This window comes from Apiospora aurea (assembly GCF_038362705.1).
Source record: "Apiospora aurea strain CBS 24483 chromosome Unknown utg000003l_segment0_segment0, whole genome shotgun sequence".
NCBI lineage: Eukaryota > Fungi > Ascomycota > Sordariomycetes > Amphisphaeriales > Apiosporaceae > Apiospora > Apiospora aurea.
This window is the reverse complement of record NW_027117390.1, coordinates 38,911-63,729: the sequence shown is the minus strand read 5'-3', so window position 1 is coordinate 63,729 and position 24,819 is coordinate 38,911. Positions and strand designations below refer to the sequence as shown.

The 24,819-nt window shown below is 57.9% G+C and overlaps 11 protein-coding genes across 11 annotated transcripts; 5 read left to right on the top strand and 6 right to left on the bottom strand.

Moving 5' to 3' along the window:
- Window positions 1-217: 217 nt before the first annotated feature.
- PG986_003853 (uncharacterized protein) lies at window positions 218-577 on the top strand (the record flags this gene model as incomplete). Its single annotated transcript, XM_066840075.1, has 1 exon — window positions 218-577. One exon carries the CDS (start codon window positions 218-220, stop codon window positions 575-577), a length of 360 nt encoding a protein of 119 aa, XP_066702702.1.
- Window positions 578-2,283: 1,706 nt separating this feature from the next.
- PG986_003852 (uncharacterized protein) lies at window positions 2,284-2,931 on the bottom strand (the record flags this gene model as incomplete). The annotated part of the gene is made up of 1 exon (XM_066840074.1): window positions 2,284-2,931. The coding sequence occupies one exon, from the start codon at window positions 2,929-2,931 to the stop codon at window positions 2,284-2,286; it is 648 nt and encodes a 215-aa protein (XP_066702701.1).
- A 994-nt stretch (window positions 2,932-3,925) lies between these two features.
- On the bottom strand, window positions 3,926-5,017 carry PG986_003851 (uncharacterized protein; the record flags this gene model as incomplete). Its single annotated transcript, XM_066840073.1, has 1 exon — window positions 3,926-5,017. One exon carries the CDS (start codon window positions 5,015-5,017, stop codon window positions 3,926-3,928), a length of 1,092 nt encoding a protein of 363 aa, XP_066702700.1.
- A 610-nt stretch (window positions 5,018-5,627) lies between these two features.
- Window positions 5,628-6,667, top strand: PG986_003850 (4-hydroxy-2-oxoglutarate aldolase; the record flags this gene model as incomplete). Its single annotated transcript, XM_066840072.1, has 2 exons — window positions 5,628-5,784; window positions 5,844-6,667. The coding sequence occupies 2 exons, from the start codon at window positions 5,628-5,630 to the stop codon at window positions 6,665-6,667; spliced, it is 981 nt and encodes a 326-aa protein (XP_066702699.1).
- Window positions 6,668-7,263: 596 nt separating this feature from the next.
- On the top strand, window positions 7,264-9,346 carry PG986_003849 (MFS general substrate transporter; the record flags this gene model as incomplete). Its single annotated transcript, XM_066840071.1, has 10 exons — window positions 7,264-7,454; window positions 7,514-7,545; window positions 7,618-7,719; window positions 7,787-7,852; window positions 7,914-8,211; window positions 8,267-8,527; window positions 8,585-8,669; window positions 8,751-8,880; window positions 8,953-9,120; window positions 9,180-9,346. The coding sequence occupies 10 exons, from the start codon at window positions 7,264-7,266 to the stop codon at window positions 9,344-9,346; spliced, it is 1,500 nt and encodes a 499-aa protein (XP_066702698.1).
- A 235-nt stretch (window positions 9,347-9,581) lies between these two features.
- On the bottom strand, window positions 9,582-9,861 carry PG986_003848 (uncharacterized protein; the record flags this gene model as incomplete). The annotated part of the gene is made up of 2 exons (XM_066840070.1): window positions 9,582-9,739; window positions 9,795-9,861. The coding sequence occupies 2 exons, from the start codon at window positions 9,859-9,861 to the stop codon at window positions 9,582-9,584; spliced, it is 225 nt and encodes a 74-aa protein (XP_066702697.1).
- A 1,197-nt stretch (window positions 9,862-11,058) lies between these two features.
- Window positions 11,059-13,184, bottom strand: PG986_003847 (chitooligosaccharide oxidase; the record flags this gene model as incomplete). Its single annotated transcript, XM_066840069.1, has 4 exons — window positions 11,059-11,538; window positions 11,618-12,155; window positions 12,205-12,658; window positions 13,013-13,184. 4 exons carry the CDS (start codon window positions 13,182-13,184, stop codon window positions 11,059-11,061), a joined length of 1,644 nt encoding a protein of 547 aa, XP_066702696.1.
- A 999-nt stretch (window positions 13,185-14,183) lies between these two features.
- PG986_003846 (isomerase YbhE) lies at window positions 14,184-14,765 on the top strand (the record flags this gene model as incomplete). Its single annotated transcript, XM_066840068.1, has 2 exons — window positions 14,184-14,440; window positions 14,501-14,765. 2 exons carry the CDS (start codon window positions 14,184-14,186, stop codon window positions 14,763-14,765), a joined length of 522 nt encoding a protein of 173 aa, XP_066702695.1.
- Window positions 14,766-16,578: 1,813 nt separating this feature from the next.
- PG986_003845 (uncharacterized protein) lies at window positions 16,579-18,342 on the top strand (the record flags this gene model as incomplete). Its single annotated transcript, XM_066840067.1, has 1 exon — window positions 16,579-18,342. The coding sequence occupies one exon, from the start codon at window positions 16,579-16,581 to the stop codon at window positions 18,340-18,342; it is 1,764 nt and encodes a 587-aa protein (XP_066702694.1).
- A 450-nt stretch (window positions 18,343-18,792) lies between these two features.
- On the bottom strand, window positions 18,793-20,028 carry PG986_003844 (uncharacterized protein; the record flags this gene model as incomplete). The annotated part of the gene is made up of 1 exon (XM_066840066.1): window positions 18,793-20,028. The coding sequence occupies one exon, from the start codon at window positions 20,026-20,028 to the stop codon at window positions 18,793-18,795; it is 1,236 nt and encodes a 411-aa protein (XP_066702693.1).
- Window positions 20,029-23,799: 3,771 nt separating this feature from the next.
- PG986_003843 (uncharacterized protein) lies at window positions 23,800-24,168 on the bottom strand (the record flags this gene model as incomplete). The annotated part of the gene is made up of 1 exon (XM_066840065.1): window positions 23,800-24,168. The coding sequence occupies one exon, from the start codon at window positions 24,166-24,168 to the stop codon at window positions 23,800-23,802; it is 369 nt and encodes a 122-aa protein (XP_066702692.1).
- Window positions 24,169-24,819: the final 651 nt, after the last annotated feature.

Genomic DNA, 24,819 nt, shown 5'->3' with positions numbered 1-24,819 from the left:
GCCTCTGAGCCTCTCTCTCTCTATCTCTCCCTCTCTCTCGACGTCAAGTACATTTCTCTCCCCAGCCCCGATCAGGCCATGTTTTGCCTTTCTCACCTACCATTCCTATAACCAACCTATACCTATTGCGTTACACACCCTTCTTGGCATTCCTGCTATCAACAACCTTGGCAAAGAAACGTCTGAAGAGCCGCACGACTAACGTCCTCTCGCCTCGATGTCGCAAAAAAAACAGCCCAGCTCGACGCCCCGCACCTCGGTCCGCTTCAGCCAGTACAGCATGCAGGCCCCCTCGGTCGCCGCCACGATGCAGACGACGGACAGCGCCCAGGCCGAGATCCAGGAGATCGGCACCGGCCTCGACCGCATGGAGAACAAGGCCCTCTCGCAGCAGCGCGTCGAGCTCTCGGAGGAGAAGACGGCCAACATGTCCAAGCTCGCTCTCGGCGCCAAGCTCGAGCGCGCCCTCGACCGCCGCATGTCCAGCCAGGACGCCGTCATGCGCCCCCGCCGTCCCACCAAGTCCGCCGGCGTCATGAACGAGAAGACGGCCGGCCAGGTCGAGACCAAGGCCTAGACGTGGAAGACGAAGAACAAGTGGATGATGAGAGATCGACATATATATCGAAAAGTGGGTGGGCACGCCCATACCACTAGTTGGCGTGTGTGTATATGAGAACAACGAATAGGGCTGCGCCAGCAGCAACGATTGCCGGCCTCGCCCTCGCCCTCAAGAAGATAACATGATCTTGGCCCGGGGGTGTATGGAGTGATGCTCTCTGTTCCTGTCTGCAAATCACCATAGCCGTGTGCGCATGCGCAGGATGAGAGCTGCACGAACGTTTGGGAGGGGAACCTTGCATTAGCTGTTTTTGTTTTTTTCTCTTCCTCTCTTAAGTTGGCTTTTTGCTTTTTTTTTCTTAGTCCCACAACGGCGTTTGATACCTAGCATGACATGGCATGGCGCGTGAGAGAGTTGGAGAGACGCGACAACGAGGAAGAGAGGGGAGGAAATGAAGACGACGGCGACACCTGGGCGGCTCGACGATTGTTTTCCAGCTGTTTCGTTCTACCACGATCCCGCTGGCGATGCCCTGACGAGGTTCATGGTCCCGTGTGTCTCTTTCAGGCTGGGGACGTGATGAAACTGGTCAGGCTCGAGAAGCTGGACCACGGCCAAGACATCGGGTCGGCCCATCGCCCCCATGCTGGAGTCCACATGCGCCGAGCCAGCCTTGCGACAAACAGCACAGGGTCACAATAATAGCACTAACGGGGGCGGAGCGACAACGGGTCTCGGTAGACGGACGAGTAATGATGGGGTCGGCCAATAGCAGGATGGCCGATGGCTTCAATGTAGCAGAGTCGCTGCCACTGCCACGCACGACCCGCAGCGAGAAAGATACAGCCTGTACTCTAAATACAAATCTCCGGCATTTACATTGACTTTGCATGGGTTCCTCAATCATGACTGCTGTGATGTGTTTGGGGAAACGCTTATTGGCCGCCCCGTAGTGATGTTTGGAACCGAATTCGATGCTATTGCCGTAGCCCTGTAGACGATCCATATTAGCTTAGCTTGATCGTGCCGTGCGGGACTTGTCCATTTTCGCCCGTATAAACCTGCATCTCGGTCCAGGTCGGAGAGAAACAAACGGGGGAGCTTGGTGGACCGGGCTTCGAGAACGGGGCCGGCGGGTGCGGCATGGGCTGCCCCACGGGAAGACGACGAGTTAGTCCAGTAAGTACATTGCTGTTGATGTGGGTGATGCTCAACCGGGAGAGCGTAGCCACCTGGATTATGTCTTGTGGCGGCAATAAGGTGGCTGGGCTCTCCTTGGAAGTACATCAAGCACATGGCAGTACACATGGGACCAAATCATCAAAAGTATGTGCATGTGTAAGGCAAGAGTTTCTCAATTCAATGAATGCATCAGGGGCTGCGAAATATGATATCCAGTGCGAATCCGGAACGCCAGGAGCTTGCTTTCAGCAGCAGCAGCCGTAAAAACCCCTTTTCCTATAATTCAACACGTGCCCCGTTAGACCAAAGGGGGCCGGGGTGGTCCTTCTCTTTCTATCTTTCGCCGCGGAAGAGAAATGATGCTGGGTGGACGAGTCCAGGACTGCGCCGGTATTTGTGTATGCAGAGCACGAAATCCAAGCCCGATTCCTTGTTTCGGCCACCGCAATTCTCCCATCTCGGCTTCCCTCTTCTTCTTCTTCTTCTTCTTCCTCCTTCGTCTTTGTGATTTACTTTCCGAATACGGTGCCTCTTTTCCCTCAAGCCTTCTCGCTGAGGGCCTTGGCCTCCTCGTGCCGGTTCTTCTTGTCGAGCCGGGCGAGGACCTCGTGCTGCAGCGCGAGCAGCTCGGCCTCTTCGCCTTCCATCTCGAGCCCGTGGCCGACCCAGTCGCGGGCCTCGTCGAGCCGGCCCATCTCGAGCAGGCACTTGCCGCGCCGCCACCAGGCCTTGGCGTTGCCGGCGCGCTTGGCCTCGACGGACGCCTCGGCGTCGACGGCGCCCTCGGCCCAGTTCTGCAGGGCCATGTGCGCCTGGGCCCGGTTGGCGAAGAGCTGCGCCACTTCTTCGCGCACGAGGCCCTGGGGCTCCCAGAGCGGGCGCTTCAGGGCCATCTCGATGCCCAAGAGGTACATCTTGACGGCCTCGGCGTGCTTGCCCTTGCGGTACAGGTCGTTGCCGCTGTCTTTGAGCTTGGTGATGTTGGCGCTGCGCTTGGGGTTCACGGGAATCGGCGGCGGCGGGATCTGGGGCGTGTTCTCGAGCGTCAGGATGCTGCGGTGCAGGCTGTTGAGCGCGGCCAGCTCGGCGTGCAGGGCCTTGGAGGCGTTGGCGGGGGCCTGGACGGCCTTGGTCTGGGGGTCCAGGTCCAGCGGGAGGAGGTCGAAGTACTCTTCGGTCGCGGCCATCTTGTCGGGGGGGTTGTTTTTCGCGTGTGTTACTTTTGTTTCTTCGGTTGTAGAAATGCAGGACTTGGGTCTTCCGAGGTGGGTTTAACAGAGTGCCTGGAGGTGGAGATGTAGGGCTGGTGTCGCTGTTTGATGATTTGGCGAAGTGGTGACACTGGCGCCGCTGCTCAGGAGTTCACAAATCCAGAAAAGCAGCAAGTTGTTGGTGCCTTGGAGAGCAAAGAGGAGGGAGAGAGAGAGAGAGAGAGAGAGAGAAGGTCATCGAAGAACGAACGCAATGCGGATTGATTCAGAGACGGCAATTGAAGATGCCAACGAACCGACCAACCGGCCGGATTGAATGGTAGAGGACACCTAAGAATTCAATAGCAGGGAAGACGCCCCACCCACATCCCGACTTTTGGCGGGCAGCTCGCGGCTGATAGCGATAAGATTACTGCCGCGTCTAGTTCTAATAATGGAAATGAAGAGCTACTACTGCAGGCGTCAAAGTCTCTCTTCTGGCTACTTGACTTGGCTGGAACCTCCTCGACCTCAGCCTGCATGACTCCCGAGTGTTGACGGCTCGTTGCCGAAACAGTGTCAAAGTCACCCACAGTTCTCAGGATGACGAGCTGTGAGAAGCGCTTTCACGTTTACTGTAGCTCTCAAAACGATACTCGCGCTGTTCTTGGAGTAGTCTGGTGTGTATATATACCACTATAGAGCTCGAATCTCTTAACTGATTACGTAACATCATCCGATGTGGTGTAGTGGCTAACATTACACGCTCTCAAAAAGATCCGTGTAGCCCGGGGTTCGATTCCCCGCATCGGAGTTGATTTCACTTTTGTTTTTCTTTTTGGCACGACAGCAATGGGCTTGATATCTACTCCAGAAGTCTAGTACTGTATGACTTCACATAGGTTTTGGTTTTCAAGCCCGGTGGACTCGAGACTAATCAGCAGCTCTGGTCGCGCCGTATTAGGGGAATTTCAACAGTCTCGCACGACTCTCAGAGTTGTGGCCCGCCCTGTCTAGACTTCTTCATCAAGTGCTGATTGACCGGAGTCAAGGGTGGCCGTCCTGACAGCACCGCCAGCACGTTCTTCATGGACAAGCCTTCGAAGCCGATGGCGGTTTCCAGCGCGCCGCCCGCCGTGTGGCAAGTGAGCGTCGCGTTTCGGAAGCCGGCCAGTCTGGGGTGAGGGCGGGGCTCGTTCTCGAAGACGTCAAGTCCAACGGCAGACAACTGACCGGTTTCCAGGGCCTCTACGACCGCCTCCTCGTCCACCAGGCTGCCTCGGGCGATATTCACCAGACGAGCACCCGTCTTCATCTGCGCGATGCGCTCTCTGTTCATGAGCTTGCCGCTGCCTCCTGGCGCTGCGAGCACGACGCAGTCCGCGCCAGAGAGAAGCTCGTCCATACTGGCGCACCGGGTCGCCTTGATGGCAGCCTCCTGCTCGGCGCTCTTGGGGATCGGGTCGTGGTACGTGATGCGCATGTCAAACCCCTGGAACGCCTTGACGGCGATGCGGTACCCGATGTTTCCGAGGCCCACGATGCCGAGTACATGCTCCTGCGGGTTCTGCGCCGTGAACTGCGCGTTGATGTGGGCGTCCGTCCAAGCCTTCGGGTCATTCGACCGCCCGGCCATGTTGCTCCACTGCATGTTGCGGAAGACGGAGATGATGTGGTAGAGGGCCGTGTCGGCGACGGCCTCGGAAGACGCCAGCGCGCCGTTGCAGTACAGGATGCCGTGCTCAGCCAGGACGTCGACGTCGGCCCAATCGTAGCCCGCCCCAGCCGACGCCCACACTCTTAGGGATCTTGGGAGGAGCGACACAAGCTCCCGGTCCAGGCGGCCCATCTCCCCGCCGGTCGCCCACCAGGGTCGGAACACCGCGGCGAAGTCTCCCCACTTCCTGTCGCCGAGGTTTTGCAAGAAGGCGTCTCTTTTCCTCTCTTCGACGGACGGGTGTATTATGGTGAACCTGCTGCTCAATTGTTGGTATATGTCGGTGTTGTACTTGATGGGATCCCCGAGGTGCAGGACGACGGGCTTCGTACCTGTCGCAGTACTTGATGTTTGTTGCGAAGACATGATGACCACTCGAGATGCCTGGCCTGTGTCAGAAGTGAGCCACCACTCAAGCAAGTGCTCATCACATGCCGCTTGCGATGTCTCCTACTTTATGTTGGCCATCGGAGACTCGCCCGACACGTTCGGACTTGCCCCGCACATCGGCAATGATGCTGTGGGGGAGTTGGAGAAAGGACCCCCAACCGACGCTGGACTTCTTGGCACGATGCATCTCGGGCGTGTGTCCCTTGAATTGCGTTGCACCTCACTCACGCTTGGATAGTTAACTGCTCTAGTGAGCCTCCATATGTGTATGTGTTTCTATGTATCTGTAGACACCCGAGAGCGCAGAGTTCCAGGCCCTCGAATATTGTCATTCGGTCTTGAACCTGTGCAACGGCAGATCGGTTCGGGAATACGGCTGTGATCCGCCCCGTTTTGACACATGGTCGCGACGTCTGGATGGCATGACCACTACCCCAGGTCTCTCCACAAGGACCCATTGAGCCCATATTTTGATCCGGGGTCGGTGGTCTGCCTTGCGACGTATTTGAACCATGATGATGTTCGTTCATGTTGCGGTTCCTTGTTTGTCTAATCATCCTCAAGCCAGCACCACTCATCAGTCATCATGGTTTCTTCATCAACCCCTTCGGCGCCGAGACCCTTCCCGCCGGGCGTCCACGTGCCAAGCCTCACATGGTTCCGCAATGACAGGACGCAGGAGATCGATTGGGACGTTCAAACGAAACACCTGGAGTTCTTAGCGAGCTCTGGCCTGCACGGCAGTGAGTCTCAAACCCCACAGTCAGAGCTACGAGTAGAAGACTAACCTGCCGACGTGAAGTCGTCCTTGCCGGTACCAATGGCGAGGCCATTACACTCACACCCGAAGAGAAGTCGAAGCTCGTCCGCACCACTCGCGAGATAGCCGTCCGACTCGGCCGCCCTGACCTGCCCATCACCATGGGCTGCGGCGGCGGCTGCACCCGCGACGTCATCGCCGAGACCGTGCTCGCGCACAAAGCCGGCGCCGACTTCGGCCTCGTCCTGGTGCCGAGCTACTTCCACTTCGCCTTGGACTCGGACGCCATCGTCTCCTTCTTCGAGGAGCTGGCCGACAGCAGCCCCGTCCCCGTCGTCATCTACAACTTCCCGGGCGTCGCCGCGGGGCTGGATGTCAACTCCGAGATGCTGAGCCGCCTTGGCCGGCACGCCAACATCGTCGGCGTCAAGCTGACGTGCGGCGGCATCGCGAAGGTGGCGCGGGTCGCGGCCGAGTTTGAGCCGGACCAGTTCGCGGTGCTGGCGGGGCAGAGCGACTGGCTGGTCCCGGCCATGAGCGTGGGCGGCGTGGGGACCATCACGGGCGTCGCGAACCTGTACCCCCGCGTCTGCCTCGAAATCTTCGACCTGTTTCGGGCTGGCCAGGTCAAGGAGGCCGAGGCGGCGCAGCTGCGGCTCGCCAAGATGGAGTGGGGGTTCGGCAAGGGCGGCATCAACGGCACGAAATGGGTCGTGGCCAAGCTGCTCGGCTACCCGCTCGAGGGCTGCCACTGCCGCCGGCCGTATCCCGTGTATGCAGACCCGGAGAAGCACGCGTGGATCATGGGGACGGTGCAGCCGCTGCAGGAGACGGAACAGAAGCGGAGTCAGGCAGCGACGGAATGAGGGGTTGCCCGAGGGGCTAGATAGTTTCATACAACGAGCGTGAATGTAAATACACTGCGTCTGCGGGCCTATCGATGGTAACACTAGCTTCTTCTTCTTCGTCTCTCTTCTTCTTTTTGGTCTAGTTGCTTTCGTTGTTGCAGCATAAGACGTAGGTTTGCTATATGTCCAAAGATGCTACGATATAACGAACCTAGAGCACAGGGTTTACTGTTTCGGGAGCTCGGTATCTCAACAGGTAGCATCGATTATGATGACACGGAATGGCCACATAATGCAGCTACCCCTCCCGATGGAAGCTGCCGGCCTGAAATATGTGGTCCAGGATGCATATCATCGAACGATAGTCTTTGCGGGGTAGGGAAACCTGGGGTAAAGCAGGGCTATCGTGGGGGTTCTTCCCTGTCTTGGCGGAAAAGGGGTTCGGGCAGTAGTCCGACATGCTGACTGAACAGTAGCCCTCGCTCGTATTCCCTAATGAGCATCTTCACACAGGGACCTTTGATATATTGTATACATCACGCTTACTGTGTGGACTCCTCTAAGCACCAATCCACCTGCAACTTCTCGACTTTCAACGCTTCTCTATACCAACCATGCAGGGCAGAGCCAGCATTCCAGCTGACGACGACGTCTCCAAGCCAGACACTAAGCATGTCGATGAGGCCGGATCGAAGTCAGTCGGTGTCTACACAGTCGCCACTCCTGAGAGCCTGCGCGGCATGGCCGAAGACGACCTGAAGAAGCTGGAGAAGAAGATGGTCCGGAAGGTCGATTTCGTCATCCTGTAAGTCCCTCTAGCTGCATTTTGCTGTACTTGCAACAACTGACCCGTTGATGGTGAAGGCCTATCATGACTGTCCTCTACATCCTCAACTGTAGGTCTTTTCTTGCCCCGATGGTCTGTGGACTGGATGCGCCTGGCATAGCTCGCTGACCTTTTACTGCAGACGTCGACAGATCCGCGTTGGCTGCCTCGAAGGTCTACGGCATCACCAAGGATCTCAACATGAGCGAGCACGATTTTGCTACGGCCATCTCCATCCTATTCGGTAAGTGTGAATAAGACCGACCCAAAATGATACAATGTCGACCTGAAAGCTAACGATCTGAAACCAGTCGGCTACATTCCGTTCCAGATTCCCTCGAACCTCATCATCACCAAGGTTTCCCGTCCCGGTCTATGTAAGCCTGGTCCCTGGCATGCTGCCTCGTGCGACTTTAGATAGTCTAATGCGACAAGCAGACATCTGCAGCGCCGCCTGCATCTGGGGCTGCGTCAGCGCCGCCACCGCCGCCGTCCAGTCCTACCGCTCCCTGCTGGCCGTGCGCGTCTTCCTCGGCGTCACCGAGGCCGTCTTCTTCCCCGGCGTCATCTACTTCCTTAGCGCCTGGTACACCAAGAGCGAGCTCGGGAAGCGCCTGGCCGGGCTGTTTATTGCCCAGATGGTCGGCAGTGCTTTTGGGGGTTCGTGGCCGCCGCGTGCCTCACGCTGGACGGCCGGCACGGCATCACGGGGTGGCGGTGGCTGTTCATCGTGTGAGTTCGTTATTTCTTGACTTGTGCTCCACGAGAAAGCTGACTCGCTTCTTCCCAAGGGAGGGCGTGGTGACTGTCGGCTGCGGCATCCTGTTCGCCTTGATCATGCCCGAGTACCCCCACAACGCCCGCCTGTTGAGCTCCGTCGAGCGCGACTACGCCGTCTGGCGGCTCGAGAAGGAGGCCGGTGCCGGCGAGGCCCACGAGGACACGACCACGAGACAGGGCTGCTTCCTCGCCATGAAGGACCCCAAGATCTGGGCGCTGGTGTGGTGCATGTTTATGACGCAGGCCATCGGCTCGAGCGTCAACTTCTTCCCGTGAGTTGCCCCTGGACTAAGCATTAAACCATGTTCATAGCTGAGACCGGCACGTAGGTCCATTGTGCAAACGCTCGGTTACGGCAAGAACCAAACGCTCTTGCTTACGGCACCTCCCTATCTCCTCGCCGCTCTTGTATTTGTCGGTGCTTCCTGGACTAGCGACGCAAGTACTCTTCACACCACACCATGCAAGACATCCCGTGCTGACTTCCACGCATAGCGATACAACGCCATATACTCCATGATTGTGGGCTCGCTGGGCATCGGCGTCGTCGCCTACGTCATCTCGTTGGCGACGCTGGATACCGGGGCCCGCTACTTCGCCATGATGTTGATGCCGACAGCCGTCAGTAAGTCTAGCCCCTTTTCGTCTTACTCCTCCTTGCGCAGGTGGGTGTAGACTCACAAGAGTGCCCACCCAGCGCTTCCCCAGATCATGATGTACAAGACCCTCAACCTGCACATGGCCCGCCCCTACCCGAAACGGTCTGCCGGGACGGCCATGATCAACTCGCTCGGCGGACTCAGCAACCTGTGGGCGAGCTATCTGTGGTACGCGCCGCCACACTACTACGCCGCGTTTGGGTGCTGTAAGAATTTTTCACTCTTCATAAAAGACACCTACTGACGACTGTATCCCAACGTGTAGTGTTGGCTTGCGTGGTGGTCTTCTTCGTCACCATCACGGCTTACCGCTGGCACGTCCGCAACTTGAACAAGCTCCTGGGCGGGGCTCCGGAGCAGCAGCGCAGGGCCATGAAGAGCGGCGTGACGCAGCAGCAGATGGACCTGGGCTGGCGCTACATTGGGTATTAGGCAGCGAGATGACTGTCGCAGATGTCTTGTCTCGTTCATCCTTCGACATCAGGCAAGTCGTATTCACGGGATTGCCACGGCACTGACTGAGCAACTCCAAGCATGGACTCGTTATCATTGACCAGAAACCTATGCTAGAGCTGCATTGGCTGCCTGTGAATCCAACATCCCCTACCCAAAGTTAAGTGTCACATCCTCCTTTCGTCATCATATCTCCACATCCCAGACTGGACCTCTAGAGCTTGCCGTTGGGGCTGCCCAGAGGGGGCCGGCAGGTGGACTGGTTGGGCAAGTTGCCGAAGCGGCAGTTCTCGGAGCAGCACTGGCTGTGGGCGGTGCAGTGGCCGCCCTCGGCGACGCACTGGCGGGCCTCGACGGCCATGGGGTTGGCAGCTAGGGGAGGTATGTAAGTACGTGGAGAAACTTCAACTGTTTGTGGAAAATTCACGGGTGGTGGCCGGGGCAGCGGCGACAACGGCCACGAGGGCGGCGGCGAAGGCGAATTGCATCTTCATGATGGAAAGGTGTGAAGGAAGGGGCTGTTTGTTTGCTGTTGATGTGGTTGGGTGTTGGATGAGGAGGGAATGCAGTAGTTGGGGTAGACGAAGGAAACGGGATGCCCTTTATACCCATTGCGTGATCGCTTCGGCGGCATCTCTTCTGAGTATATACTTACCTACCATGAGTCGGGGCGGCTTCCGGTCCCATAGTGGCCCTGGTCCCCGGTGTCAACCTTGCATCCGCGGTGCTTATGCCTAGCCTAGCGGCAGTGTTACACCCCTAGGGTTGGCGGTCAATGCTACCACGCTTCCTTTGGGAGATAGGGCATGAAGCTCGGAGTGGCCCCAATGGAGATAAGCCATGATGTGTTGCATTCGGTGCGGGCCAAGGCACGCAAGCAGGTTGCTTGACTAGAGAACCGAACTCCAGCATCAGACGAACGGGCAGCCGATGTAGCCATTCTGACCAAGAGAGTCGTGTGTTGTTGACGCCGCGCAATGGAGCCGAACCAGGACGCCGTTGGGGGTGTGACCGGTTTGAGTTGCAGTGACAGCGGCCGAGGTGACATGGCCCCGGACGATGCATGCCGTTCGCGGCACTCATAAGCCGACCGCGCATTGTCCTCGGCGCCTTGGCCAGGCCAAGTTCGCGGGGAGTCTCCATCTCTGGCCGACCCGCATGACGGCACTTGAAAGTACGCATATCGACTCACAATCGTGTCTATCGGTCCCGGCCCGGTCGAGTTGCTACGTACGGGCTGTCCAGTATTATTAATGCTAACTAAGCAATCAGCTAATCACCTTGGTCAGATTCCTGGTTGATGGCCTGAGCCTCTGCCGAGTGGTCAGTCGGCTCTGCCTCTCTCCCTCTTCCTCGCGTGAGAAATCATGGTGGTTGGCTTCCCCGTGTTGTCATAAACCCCACTCCCGCCGCCCCTGCAGTGTTTAGTCAACCAAATGTTGCCTGCCTTCTCCCAGAGACATACTCTGTGCTTGCTGAGGCTCAGACTTCCCTCGAGATCATTGATCGAATCGTCCACTTTCTACCCGGAGGGAACACGCGAAGACGGCAGGCCGCGCCTCGCGCCCTACGCCGCCGTCCCGCCCCAGTTTTGGGATACGATTGCGAGGTAAGTAAAGGGAATCAATTGCTCTACTTCTGACTCTTCGAAATTCACAATCTGCTGCTCTCCCTGTCTCACCGCATCCCATCTACAGCTCGGCCGCGGCCGGCGCGATCGAGGTCGGGTAGTAAAAGAGCTCCCGCGGATCGTACTTGGCCTTGAGCGACCGCAGCCGCGGCAGGTTCGCGCCGTAATACACCCGCTGCGCCGTCTCGCGGTCCAGGCTCGAGTCGGCGTAGTTGATGTACATGCCCCAGTCCTTCTTGTCTAGGGACGCCGTCGTCGCGTCCACCCACTTGTCCAGGAAGGGGAACCCGTCTTTGGGGTACGCGCCAAAGTAGGTGCGGTCGTACAGCTGCACCAGGAACAGCTTGTCGCGGTGCGCGTACGACGACAGGGCGTGGTCCCCGTTGGTCACGGCCGAGTGCTTGCCGCCGTGGATGTCGAGCTGGAACCACCAGGACCGCGTGTTCTTCGAGGTCGAGTTGAACCAGTAATTGGTAAAACTCTTGCCCACGTCGCCGCTCAGGTCTTTGAGTTCGAGGCTCTTGCTGTAAAAGGTCTCTTGCTGTGATGGAAGTCGGTCAGAAATGGGGCTTGTCGGCCAGTGTCAAAAAGGGGCCTTCATCGGGGGGAGGGGAATTTACCTGAGAGTAAGGATGTGTCGGATCCGTCGGCGCATTGGCGTAGTGGGCAAACGCCTCCATCCACGTCGTGTTCACCGCCTGCATGATCTTTAGGGGTGGCGTCGTCGTATTGAGCAGCGGCGCCAGGGCCGCCTGGAGACCCGCGACGTTGCCGTAGAACAGGCCCTCGAGCTGCGACGAGAAGCCCGAAGAGAACAGGCGCATGTTGAGGTCGGCCGGCATGAGGTCCCGGGCGTACGCCTCGACTTTGGCCAGGTTGGCGGACCCCGTCGTCAGGTTCCACCGGAACGGCATGCTGAAGTACGTCACCTCCTCGGGGACGGGGAAGGTGTCGAACTCGTACGACGCCACGACGCCGAAGTTGGAGCCGGCGCCCCGCAGCGCCCAGAAGAGGTCCGGGTTCTCCGTGGGCGAGGCGTGGACCACGCTCGCGTTGGCGAGCACGACGGTGGCGCCCACCATCCAGTCCGTGGCCAGGCCGTACTTGTGCGAGCTCATGCCGAAGCCGCCGTGGAGCGAGTGGCCGCTGACGCCGACGCTGGGTATGGTTAGGCAGAGCTAGTCAATGTTGATGAGGAGAAGCTTACCCTGGACAGGTGCCGTGCGAAAAGGCCCGCTTCCCCTGCTTGAACAGCTCCGTAGCGACGTGGCCCAGCCTCGCCCCGGGCTGGACCGTCGCGATGTTGGTCTCGGTGTTCAGGGTGACGTTGTGCATGCGGTCCAGCTCGATGACGAGGTGCCCGTCTTCGCCGCCGAGGCCGCTGGACGCGTAGCTGTGGCCGCCGCCTTTGGGTGTCGCCTTAATGCCGACCTGGGCGGCGCACGACACGGCGGCCTGGATCTGGCTCACTGTGGTGGGGACGGCGATGGCCACGGGCGTGTAGTGCAGCCGGTCGTTGAAGGGTAGGGTGTCCTGGGCCCAGCTGGTCGAGTTCCTTGCGTTGGTCGGGACCTCGGCGGTGTGTAGGCATTCGTCGAGCGAGGAGCGCTTGTCCAGGGCGGCACCCCGGACAAGGGGGCCAGCAGCCCAAGGTAGAGAGTCTTGTGCATCTCGAGTTAGTGAAATTCGAGTCGGTGTGTGGTACGTAAGTGTGCCTTGATCTCTGAGAGCATCGAAATCAGCACCGGTAGACACGCGTCTTATATCCTCGACGAAGGAAAAAAAGGCGGCCCCCACGTATCAGGAACTGCCATTCGTGGGATCTCGATCAGTCCATCCGGGGATTTCCTTGGTTCACCAGGGCCCAACCCAGTGGGAAGCGCGCGTCCTAATCAGCCGCCAAGAGAAGCAGGGCTGTCTTGGCTTGCAGTGAGTATGCCGATCGAGGTTGCGGCCAAAAAGGGCGCCACGGGTGTGACCTACCTCATCTAAACCGGAGCCCGTGACTGGCGTACCTCTGGAGTGATATCTCGCGTCTTCTTCTTCGCCAACAGGAGCCGCGCACTTTACGAATCGGCCCAACATCAGCTGTTGGACGGGGACAGGCTGGCCGGGCGGGCTGTCGAGACGGCATGGGAAGCCGAACTGCCACTCGGCAGCATCAGGGAGATCATTCCACCGCTGCATGCATCGTACTTTTCCCCAGATATCCGGCACGTGCCGATGGTGTCATTGAGGACTACATACTTACGCATATGCCCTGGGGAACCTGATCTGGGGTACGTAGTAGTTGGGAATGGCCGCTCATGGATTGACTTAACGTCACTTGACACTCGTACAGGCCATGGCCAATATACCAGTTCATGACCCTCGTGCCATAATCGTGCAATTGAGAAGAGAACTGAAGCCCATCACGGAATGCCAGAACCGTGTGTTGATATCAAGTCTGGAGAGAAGTCTGGAGTGGACGGGGTTCCGAACAAACACGTGCAGGGGGGCCATGGCCATGGACTCGGCGCAACACGTCATCTGCCCTAATTTGAAACGGAAAAGGGAAGCCATGGGCAAGAGGGATTCCTACAATTCGGCCATTAGGCTAAAAACAACTGGACAAAAGACAGCCTGCCTGGCAACCCTTAGACCCGCCCGGTTTCCACTCTCGACGGGAGGATGCTCCGAGATCCCAATTGGGCAGACGGAGGGAGCCCTGCAAGGCACGGTTTGGCAGTCTTGATTTAGTACTGTCCGTTGATCGACGACAGTCTCCCATGTTCAACATCTGCCGTTGCGTTTGAGCCTCTGCGCCAATCTTGGGCCCGAGAGCTTGGCCCGTTTGCGCGCAATGCATCCAGCAATCTGTAGCAATCACCCGTAAGTGGTAATCCCACGATGTCGGCAACTGACCCTTGGACCGCGCCAATGAATGTCGTCGGCATCGGTACTCCCCTCTTAAGTATGCAGTGCATGTTGTCGCCGGTTCTTCTCGCCATTCTCCGGGGTTGGGCTTCCATCACACGAAGCCGGCCCCACCATCGTGATCATGATGAAGCGTCTGACTTACCTGGCCCTGGCCGGACTCGTGGGGCTCCTGGCCTCGACGCAGAAATCGGTCCTCTCCCACATAACCCCGGTAGCCCTTTAGGTTATGACCTACACGTCCGACGGCTCAGGCGCGGGACGCTGAAGATGGGACAGTCGGTGCCGGGCGGCGCCCAAATGCCCAGGTGGCTGACCTACGACCCGGCCTCCAAGCACGTCCACATCCTGGACGAGAACCAGGGGTTCCCAGGCTACGGCATCTACTGCACCCAGGTCACGGCATCCCGCATCAGCGGCACCGGGTCTTTCGAGTTGCTGGGGCAGGCCCGCACCGATGGCGGCGATGTGCATCGCAGCCTCTACGGCGGGCCGGACGGCAGGAGCTTCCTCGCCATGGCCGGATAGTAAGTAGAAGCCTTTGGAGGGACGCGATGATGCGGACCCCAGACTTCCCGATCTCGCAGTTACACGTCCTCCATCACGACCCTCGAGTTGCCCCTGGACCAAAGCTCGAGCGAGCCGGCAGCAAGAGTACTTCCGGATGTCGCGGCCGGGCCCCGTTCAAGTCGCGCCAGGGCGCTCGAGTACCCGCGCGCGTCCGACCGAGACGGCTGTTTGTTCCTTACCAAGACGCAGACCATCTCGACCTTCGCGCGGCCGTGTTGCACGTGCGGGACGACCACCTGTACGCGTCGATCCGCAACGACCAGACGTTCGGGCGGGTTCTAATCATATGAGAAGCAATCAGGGGCCAGCCTCCAATTGGCAACGCCAGTAGCAGCTTGGTCTGCGAAAACAAGTGCTTGACATGATGAACAAGTTCTTGAACATGCGGATCCGAGACAATGTAGCTTTGCCGAGTCTGGCGGATCGAATACCCAGAAGCAACGAGCCTCGTTGATGCTAGTTTGCGTGTTGTCGGATTGGAAAAGGGGCATGCGATTGACGAATAGAAGGCTTTTCTTGAACGCCCCTCGTTGGAACTACCAACGTTTCTACGGTCGCATCCAGTTGAAAATGACACACGATAGTCTCCTGCTGGTTAGCACCCTACATTTTCTTTTCTCTCTCTCTGATTCCATTGGGTGTAGTCCGGGGAGTTGGAACTTCAAAGGTGTAGCTGTGCATCTGTGGTGAGGTTGAAAGATAGCATGCGACATGTCGGGGATTTGAACCATGGACTAAAGGTAAATCAAAACGACTACCCTAAGGAGCAGAAGAAAAAAAGACAAAAAGAGAAGGTATTAAACTGCGGCCAGTGTGGATCGAACTAGAGTCTTGTTAGCTAACAGGCTCTTGATACACATTGTAAGCAATGGGTTGCTTACCACACGACCTCCAGATAGGCTGATGAAGTTTTTCTTCAGTCTGGCGCTCTCCCAACTGAGCTATGTCCGCTGACGTTGGAGAAGCAGGGACTTACCGCAGTATCTATTCGTGAGAGAGTGAGGGGGTTGACGGGTTTGACTCGCGGCTGCGCGGGCTGCAGGTGGTATCAAGAAGTCGCTCTAGCTGCATCAGTGCCGTGTCTGGCCACAACTCCAGCTCAACATGCATATTGCTTGACTCAAGTGACGACACCAGCACATGCTACAGGACTGATTACATGCCACTGACTTGCGAGGGGACAAGAAAAGTAAAGCCTCATGCGACCGTGGTTGCGCCACACCAAACAGGGGATCTGGGTATCGGAAATTTCATCATCGGCAGGACCTGACGCAATAGAGCGCCAAGAAACAGGAAACCGTCAGGAGGCGGCTGAGAATTGCTGGGACTGTCGGGTACCGGCAAGTCGGCGGACGCAAAGTTAGGGGGGACAAGGGAAACAAGAGAGCACAGCCACCAAACGATCTGAGAAGGACCTACCTCCGCGATGAACAAATGGTTCTGCTGCGACTCTGCCCTGGTTCTGGATTCCGGGGTTGGTAGCGCAAAGTGGGTTCTGACATCAACCATCCACCCCGCCGCAGCCCATGACGCGCCCGCCAACCCACAGTCTATGTAGGGCATCCTACACGCCTCGTGACGCTATTCTCGAACGGCCAGCCCTGCCAGCCCTGCCAGCCCTGCCAGCTTCCATCGCAAACTTACAAGCGCCATTGCAGGCATGGCATTCTCGGATTTGGTCCAGACCTTTGGGGGTGTGACGTTCCTCTCCAAGACCCATTACGTAGCTCGCTGGTGACGATCCAGCCCCTTCGGCAGTCCTTCCCGTCTATCTGCTCTGTCTGCCCTGTTTCAGGGCGCGGCCTGATGTCACTGAGGCTGCGGAGGAACAGGCTCTGCAAGCCGGCGAACGGCTGTTAGCCATTCGGTTCGCGGCCTGGCCTTGGTTAGGATGTCGGAGGATTGATTAGATGCTGATTATATATACCTTTACTCCCTCGCAGTTCTTGGAGACACCTTAACACAACCATCATTAACATTATACCCCAACAACAAACAGCAACCGCACTCAACTACTACAACCTTTGGAAGCCCATACTCAATTTACATACTACCACAACCCACATAACTTCATAGCCAAACCAAATCATTCAATATGGGTCTCGGCACTAAGATCAAGGAAGCCATGCACGGCGACAAGGAGACCACTCAGCAGTCCCCCGCCACCACCAGCCACAACAAGATCGCTCCCGGCGCCTTCCCCGCCGACGACGTCCCTCGCACAGCGCACACCCACAACACCACCTCCGTGCCCACTGCCGGTGAGCCCCGGACAGAGCCCCATGGCGGCAAGCACTCCCCCGACTACACATTCGGCGGCAAGGAGCGCCGACATGAGGGTGGCCCGAGCCAGCATGGCGATGTCACCAACACACATGGCATGACCAACACCACAGCAACGGGTGGAACTCACGGCCGCTCGCACCACGACGGTCTCACATCTGGCCACCAGGGCACTCACGGCACTACTGGCATGACCGGCTCTAACCACGGCACGACTGGCAACAACCACAGCACCGGCATGACCGGAAACCACGGCAATGCCGCCGTGGCTGGTGCCGAGGCGGGAATGATGGGCGCTCCTCACGGCACTGGCATGACTGGTCCCCACGGAACAGGCATGACTGATGCTAACACCGGCATGACGGGCGCGAACACTGGTATGACCGGTTCCAACCACGGGGCAACCGGCAACACCCACAACACCCCCGGCATGATGACTGGCGCCACGGGTACTCACGTCACATACGACGATCGCATCAACCCCGGCACCCCTACCACCGGCAACCAGTCCAACGTCCGCACCGGAACTAGCACCGGCGGACCCGGCCTGGCTGGCTCCAACATGACCCACCGCCCGGCCGACGGCGGCAACAACCTCACCCGTGACCACAAGGTCGACGAGTACGACGCCCCCACCAACAGCAGCGGCCGCGGCAAGCAGGGTCTCGCCGGTGCCGCCGGCGGTGTCGCCGCTTCCGAGCTGGCCAACCGCCACCACAAGGACGACATGCACGCCTACAACACCCCGGGTGCTGCTTCGGGCATGGACACCGCGGACCGATGGCACAACAGCGCGCCTGCCCACGGCGGCGGCGCCAACGAGCCTTCTCTGATGGGCACCACCCACATGAACCCCACTGGTGTCAATTCCGGCATGGCTGCTGGCCACCCCAACTCGGGCATCGACTCTACTTCCCGCGGCGTCAATGAGCCCCTGATGGGTGGTCACAACGCCACTGGCCCTATGGGTAACACCACTGGCAGTGTCCCTGGCGCCCACGGCCACCACAACACCAACTCCGGCAGCATGCTCGACCCCACCGGCAGCAGCGCGCCCCACGGCGCTGGCATGGGCCACACCACCTCCGGCTCCGGCGGCCACACCAGCATGCTGGACCCCCACAACACCACCAGCCGCACCACCTACGGCCACGACACCGGCCACCACAGCCACCACGGCCACCGCGAGAACAGCGACGGCATGGCTCGCGGCATGGCGCCTCACATGGCCGGCGGCGGCATGGCTGCTGACGAGTACGCTGCCGGCGCGCCCGAGTCGGGAATGATGACTGGCGCTGGCAACCACGGTGTGACTGGTAGCCACGGTATGACCGGCAACACCCACGGCGGCGTTCCCCAGGATACCGCCCGCGGCGTCCCCAACGAGGCCGGCATGGCCGGCTCCCACATGGGCTCCGGCGGCGGCGGCCTCGCCAACAAGGTCACCGGCATGGGCGACGGCCACCACGGCCCCGGCCACACCGGCGCCAAGGTGCTGCACCGGTGCGACCACTGCGGCAACGACAACGACATCTCGCGCTACTTCTCCAAGGAAGCTGCCTACCGCATGTCCTGAGCGTTGGAGTTGAGGAAGATACTGATGAATCTGATGACACGAGATAACTTATGATACCACCTGTATATTAGCTGCGACGAAGTAAATTTAATGACCACGTTCGAAACATTCCTTGCCATCTGCATGCTACGGAACAACGCCCATACCTCCCACCTTGGGAACCGAAATATCGTAGCACTAACAATGACGAACTGAAAGATACGAAAGCGAAGCACTAATTAAAGCGTACATACGTGTAACGAGACTGGGACCATGACTGGATATCCCGACTCCAGTCGCTGGAAGTAGGTAAGTTCCCTGCAGCAGTACCGTCACACCGTCACGCCTTGGGCCAAACAGCAACAGGGGGACGAGCAATAGCAAGTAATTGGGTATCATCATATTGATTGAGTATCTCAGTAGTAAACATGTCTCATAAAAAGAATTCCCATCCGCGATATAGCCATATCGTCACACGTATTGTTGCTGGTGTTGTGTCATTTCCGGGGCACCGCGCGCCGGCGTCCGCCTCGTACTATGATTCTTATTCTTCCTCGTCGTCCGCCATTCTTCGTAGTAGGAGCCCGCCGTCGTGGCGCTCGGCCGGCGGGTCCTGGCGCTCCGGTACTGCTCTCGCGTCGGGAAAGCGTCGGCGAGGGTATTGTTGTGGCGGTTGTTGCTATGGCAGGCCCGGTCATCGTCAAACCGCAGCTGGTTCCGCTGGTCGACCTCGACGCACGCCCGCACAAAAAGCGCAAAGTGCGTCACCGTCGCCAGCACGAACATGGCCAGCAGGGCCTGCAGGCTGGGCACGTAGAAGCCCTCGCGGTAGAGGCCGAGGTTGGAGGCGAAGTGGTAGTTGCTGTTGCAGTGGCCCCTTAGCAGGTCGTCAAAGCCGGCCGCGTCGATGGTGACGCCGTCGGCCGCCGCGACCGCCGCCGCCACGGCGTTGCAGTCGCGGCGCGTGTCCATGACGTCGCTGTAGACGGACGAACTGAGGTAGACGGCCAGGGCGCAGGTGAGCCAAAAGCATAGGTGGCCGCCGACGTGCGCGCCCGGGTGCATGCCGCGGCGCACGGGCGCGAAGGTGGACGAGGTCGAGCGGCGCACGCAGTAGACGATGAGCTCGGTGCTGTTCCAGAGCAGGGTCGTGATGGTGATGGGCAGCGACCAGAGCCCCACGCCGTCGGCCAGGCCGCCGTGGACGGCGAACAGGCACGACAGCACCAGGATCACGACGGACCAGACCATGGAGAGCAGCGTCAGGACGCGCTTGACGGTGTGCCAGCGCTGGCTGAAGGGCGGCAGGCGCTGCTGGTCGTGGGGCGTGGGCGTGGGTGTTGCGGGCGCGGCCGCGGGCGTGGGGAGCCGGTCGGCGGGGTCGTCATTGCGGAGGATGATGTGGCGGTTGCTGCTGTCGTCGTAGGAGGGGTTCGTGAGGAGCTGTCGCGGGCTGTAGGGCGAGGATGGCGATTGATAGTAACGAGGGCGACCTTGTTCTTCTTCAGCGGTCGGCATGTCGGAGGTTGGGGGCGGTTTGGGGCGATTGGCGGCAGTGGGCGCTGGCGTCTCCACTGTAGCTGCACCCGCACCCGCACCTGCGCCTGGAGTGGCAGAGCCGGCCTCTTCGTCCCTCTCGGCCTGGACATCGCGGTCAAAGTCTTCGACCTGCGTGAACTCCTTCACGTCTCTGCTCCGTCGGGTCATGGTGCGGAGAGGGGATTGCCAGCCCATGTCTCGCGGCCGGGCCTGGCAACGCTGCTGTCTCTATTTCCGTCTCTGGTGGCAGTGGTGGTGGTGGCAGGGTGCGGTCGCTTCGGCGCCCGAGGTGCAAGTCGCACGGCAAAGAACAGCATCTGGGGATGAAAGTCCGGAAAGGCAGCAGAGAAAGAGGAGGAGCGGGACGACGGACGGGGTTAAATGGACAGTCTTGCGCGCCGAGCAACATACGAGTGCGTTCGAGGAGAAATTGAACCCAAGAGAAGTCGAGGACTTTGGGAAGAATTGGCAGTCCTTCGCCCTCAGTCATAGGCGTCCAGAGCCAAGTAGCCAAGACCACGGCCAAGCATTCGCTTGCTCACCAAAAGTCTCGGCAGGCGAGCACCTCGTCTGCTCGCGTTTTGTGTGATCCTCTTTTTTTTTTTTTTTTTTTTTTTTCGCTTCCTCTTTCTTTAGGAACCGTCTCAGCTCTGCCCGCCAAGACGAAAAGACAGAGAGAGAAGAGAAAACCGCCGTGGTGGTACTGCGTGCATCTCGCTATACCTGCTTGCATATCCTGACTTTAGCTTCATTGCCGACAACAATGGCTACTTGTCATTGCTACCCCAACTCCAACAGCCAAGGACTTAGCAGGCTAGCCCAGCAGGGCAGTGAGGTCTAACAATAACTCACCCCCCAAGCCGCCTCAAACGAAGCCGGGCCTTGGTTTCTTTGGGGGGCCCTTGGAGGGCTTGGGGGGCTTGGGGGGCTTTGGACCTTGGACCTTGGACCTGGGGGGACAGGCAAACAAACAGGCCATCCATGCTGGATTCCCTCTCCTTCCCCATCCCCCCGCCGTCCGTTTGCCAATTCCAAACTACGCCCAACACGCCAGCACGCCTGACGCCGACGCCGCTTGGTATCGCCGCCTAGACCTTGCCAACCCGCTTGGCGCAATTCGCATCCGGCCTGGTTGGCCCTGGGGCGAGAAGGCAACGCAAACGCAACGCAACACTCGGGGTCGCGGGCCAACACTGGATGCTCCCGCGTACGGCGTACTTGGGTAACCGACTATTTGTGCATCTCAGGTCTGCTCAGATCGCTGCCAAGCATCTCCCATTTGCCTGTTTGCTCACGTACGTAAACTGGTCATTTCCGCCCCATTCCAGCGAGTCATCACGGTCGCAGTCATTTCTTTGTCTGTCGGAACCGCTTGGCGCTCGAATTCCTACAGCACGACTCCGCCGGCCAGCAGTGAACAAGTAAGTACCTTACGTAAAGGCCCGCCGAGAAAGGAAACAAGAGAAACAAGAGAAACAAGAGAAACAAGAGAAACAAGAGAAACTGGATGTCGCATGTCGAACTCTATTCTTGACGGTATTGACTCCGATGATGCCAACACTGCGACACACGCCCAGAAAGACTTTGGGCTCGTCCCTGGACGCCGCCACACTGCCAAGCCAGCCCCAAGGTTTCTGGCGGTGTACCCACGGTCCACGGTCTCTGTTCAGCTGCCATTTAGTGCCAAGTGCTACGTCTTGATATGCCAACGTTTACATACGTATGCCCATCCGGCAAACTTGGTAACAAATCAACTGGAAACGCGCTGGCAGTGATCATCCGTTGGCATCGTTGCGGGTGACTCTCAGCAGGACGATCAAGAGCAGACGATCTCCGAGGAGTCCTTGCTTCAAGCGTAGCCGGCGCAGTTCGCTGAGCCTCAACCTCGCGCCTTGAACCTCGCACCCTACCCCAGAAGTGCCCCTGTCTGCCATCCGGTCGCTCGAGAAAAAGCAACGCACCAGAAGAAAGACTGACGCCACGCCAATAAAAGGATGTATTGATATTGAGTAGGAAGCCCAGGAACTCTTTAGATGTCACCCGATTAGCCTGCCAGGCTGCTGCTTCCCGGTCCCCGAACCGACGGGCCTGACGCTTTCCGGCACCCTTCCCTCTTGCCCAAAACCAACATCAGACGGAATGGGCAGTTTTCAAACCAAAACCAGACTGCCACGGGCTGATTTCAGATTGCCGCCGGTTGAAATACCGCTGTTCCTCTGCAGCACTGGCCTAGACCCAATCAGAAGCCGTGGTGCTGATTCGGGATTCCCAATGTGGAACTGCTCTTGTTACGGTGGACCCTTTCCGCCCACACTGCCATCGTGGCACGTCCATACGATGCCCTTCTGGCCACTCACTCCCCTTACCCAGCCGGGCCAGCCTAGAATCTCAGCTCTCGTCGATGCGACTGTGCCTCAACTCCATCGATATCCGGGCACAGCCACCGTCTTCTGGGGGTCCCTGCCAATCGGGCAACCAGCTGATGTAAGCTAGTAGACGTTGGTGAGACAGAAGCCCTCTCAGCGCAGGCTGTAACAGAACACTGCCGCAGCGTAGCGTTGTATGGTTCGGCTCTAGATGCAACGCCTTATATTGAACGAAATCACATCATATTTCTCAACATCAATCAACTCGTGCCGGCTGCCATGTACGCCTGGTCGCTACAGACCGGTGGGGGCGTGCCAAAGTACGTAAGGCATCCCACCTCGTAACACACTTGCACAGACTCTTGAAGCTGTACATGTTGAGTCCACACCCACCTCAGTTGGCTCCGCATGGACTCGGGGGGTTCTTGGCACTGGGCATAGCTTCATTTCCCGTTTGCTAATTAGCCAAGGTGTTCTAGGACATGAACTTGTGTCCATGGGTGCTGATGTCGGCATCATCGTAGGGGCTGGCCAAAGGGACAGCTGAGCATGTCCGATATAGACTGCCACAACTCCTACCTTTGTCACATACGACCATATCCTGCTGAATACTAGGGATCCCGTCCGCTCTCCCATATATAAGCAGCAGAGAGCCGAATTAGTACTAGGGTCGGTGACGACCTGGGAATCCTCGGTGTTGTATGTTTTTGGTGTTCTTTTGCCCCGGACTGGCCGTCATCTATTGCCCTAGAGAGGGTGATGAACTGTCTGGGATGTTGGGACTCTTTACGCGGTAGTTCGCCAGGCAAAGCAGAAGTCTGTAATCCAGAAGTTGCTTCAGAATCAGAGCTGGAAGTCAAGTAAGCCGGCGTTCTCTCTTTGTTAGTATCATGTATTGTCTGTGATTGGACGCATCTTATATGAGCGGGCAAGACTCGGCCATCTCGTCCCGCTGTCACGTACCGTTTCTTTAGCGGATAGCTCTGGATGCGGGGCCCTACAGCTCTTCAGGGACCCGTCTGCTAGGGGGTCAAGTCCCAAACCACCCGCCCTTTGGGTGTCAATGTCAATGGGATGTGCTACTTTACTAAGCTTCCCTCAAGCACTGGTCGGACTCAAGGCGCACGCCATGCTTCCGTCGCGTATCTAACGTCTGCCGGGCTACCTCTCGGCTGGCGAGATCAGTCCATGAGGGATTGGATCCCGTGGCTGTAAATGAGCAGCTCTTGGATGCTTACCAGGATGGGGCACGGGTAGTCAAGACACATTTTCATGTCTAGAGTATGGATCCATCCATTACAGGGTTTGGGGTCAGCGTTCCAACATTGATGGGTATATTAAGTAAGATGGATATAGTCCATGGTGGATCTTGCTGCGACGTGCGACTTCTCTACAGGAAAACACAGTGAGCTCTCAAAAGCATCATATACGAGGATAATTCGCTTCCAACAACTGTTTCTGTCCCTGATCCCTGTCGCTACTGAACATGTTCCTTCTCTTCCGCCTTGGGAATCCGCACCATCGTCGCCGTAATCAGCACTCCTACCTCCGTGTGCAACTGACTTCCAACCACCTAGAGGTTATCACGTCTCTGGCGCAACTCCTCCAACCACCGCTGCGCCACCTCATTGCGCCGCTTGGCCGACATGATGGTATCCCCGGGCTCCTCTGTGGCGCCATCCACAAAGAGTTGGACATCGTCCAAAAACCGCTGGACCAGCAGACGTCTTCTTTCACCGACCTCTCCCATCATCGCATGCTGCATCTCCTCGTATCGAGACTTGTAGGTCTCGTTGGCCGCGTCACAAGCAGCAAACCAGACCCATCGGCGGCGATTGCCCTTGTTGTGAGGGCCCTGAACCGGGTAGACACTGTAGCTATTACGGTCGGAGGAAGGTAATGGCGCTGCGGCTCCTTGGGGAATCTCGGGACGATCGTCCATTTTGGTTGGTATTACTCAGGGCAAGTCGGCTCGTGCTTGGTATTCGTGTCCACGATTGGGCTTTGGACAAGTCGCGGGTGGTGGATGGGGATTGATGAGGGGAAAAAAAAAGGAAAAGGGTAGGTGGGACATGTTCGGCTATATATTCTCTGTAGCTAGAGGGTAACACATTTAATACAGCGGTACATTTAATGCTTTAGTTAAAGCTATTTAATATAATGTCGCGGCGAAATTTAAAGCTTAACGAAGTTTTTATACCTAATAAAGGTGGAAAATTCTACTGGTTTTTTTATAACTTTCTTTAAAAAACTTCGAAATTCTTCGAGGATATTTTATAATCGAATAACGTCTTTACCGCGATTAATCATTTTTTACATAGAGTATTATAAAAATATTTTATTAATTTTATCGAATTTAAAAGAAAAAAACTATTCGAGATACTATACCACCTCCGTTATATGCTATTCGTCCCATATCGGTCACCCTTGGCGTGCGCTCGCAGTTGTGGCACCTGCGTTGTGTTGCCTTGAATGCGTCACAAGTCGGTAGGACTGTCAGCGGCGGAGGGAAAAGGGGTAAACGACAAGGCTCACTTGTATACTTATACCCCTGGCTGATCTATAAAGGGAGACGTATTGCCCGCCGTATCAA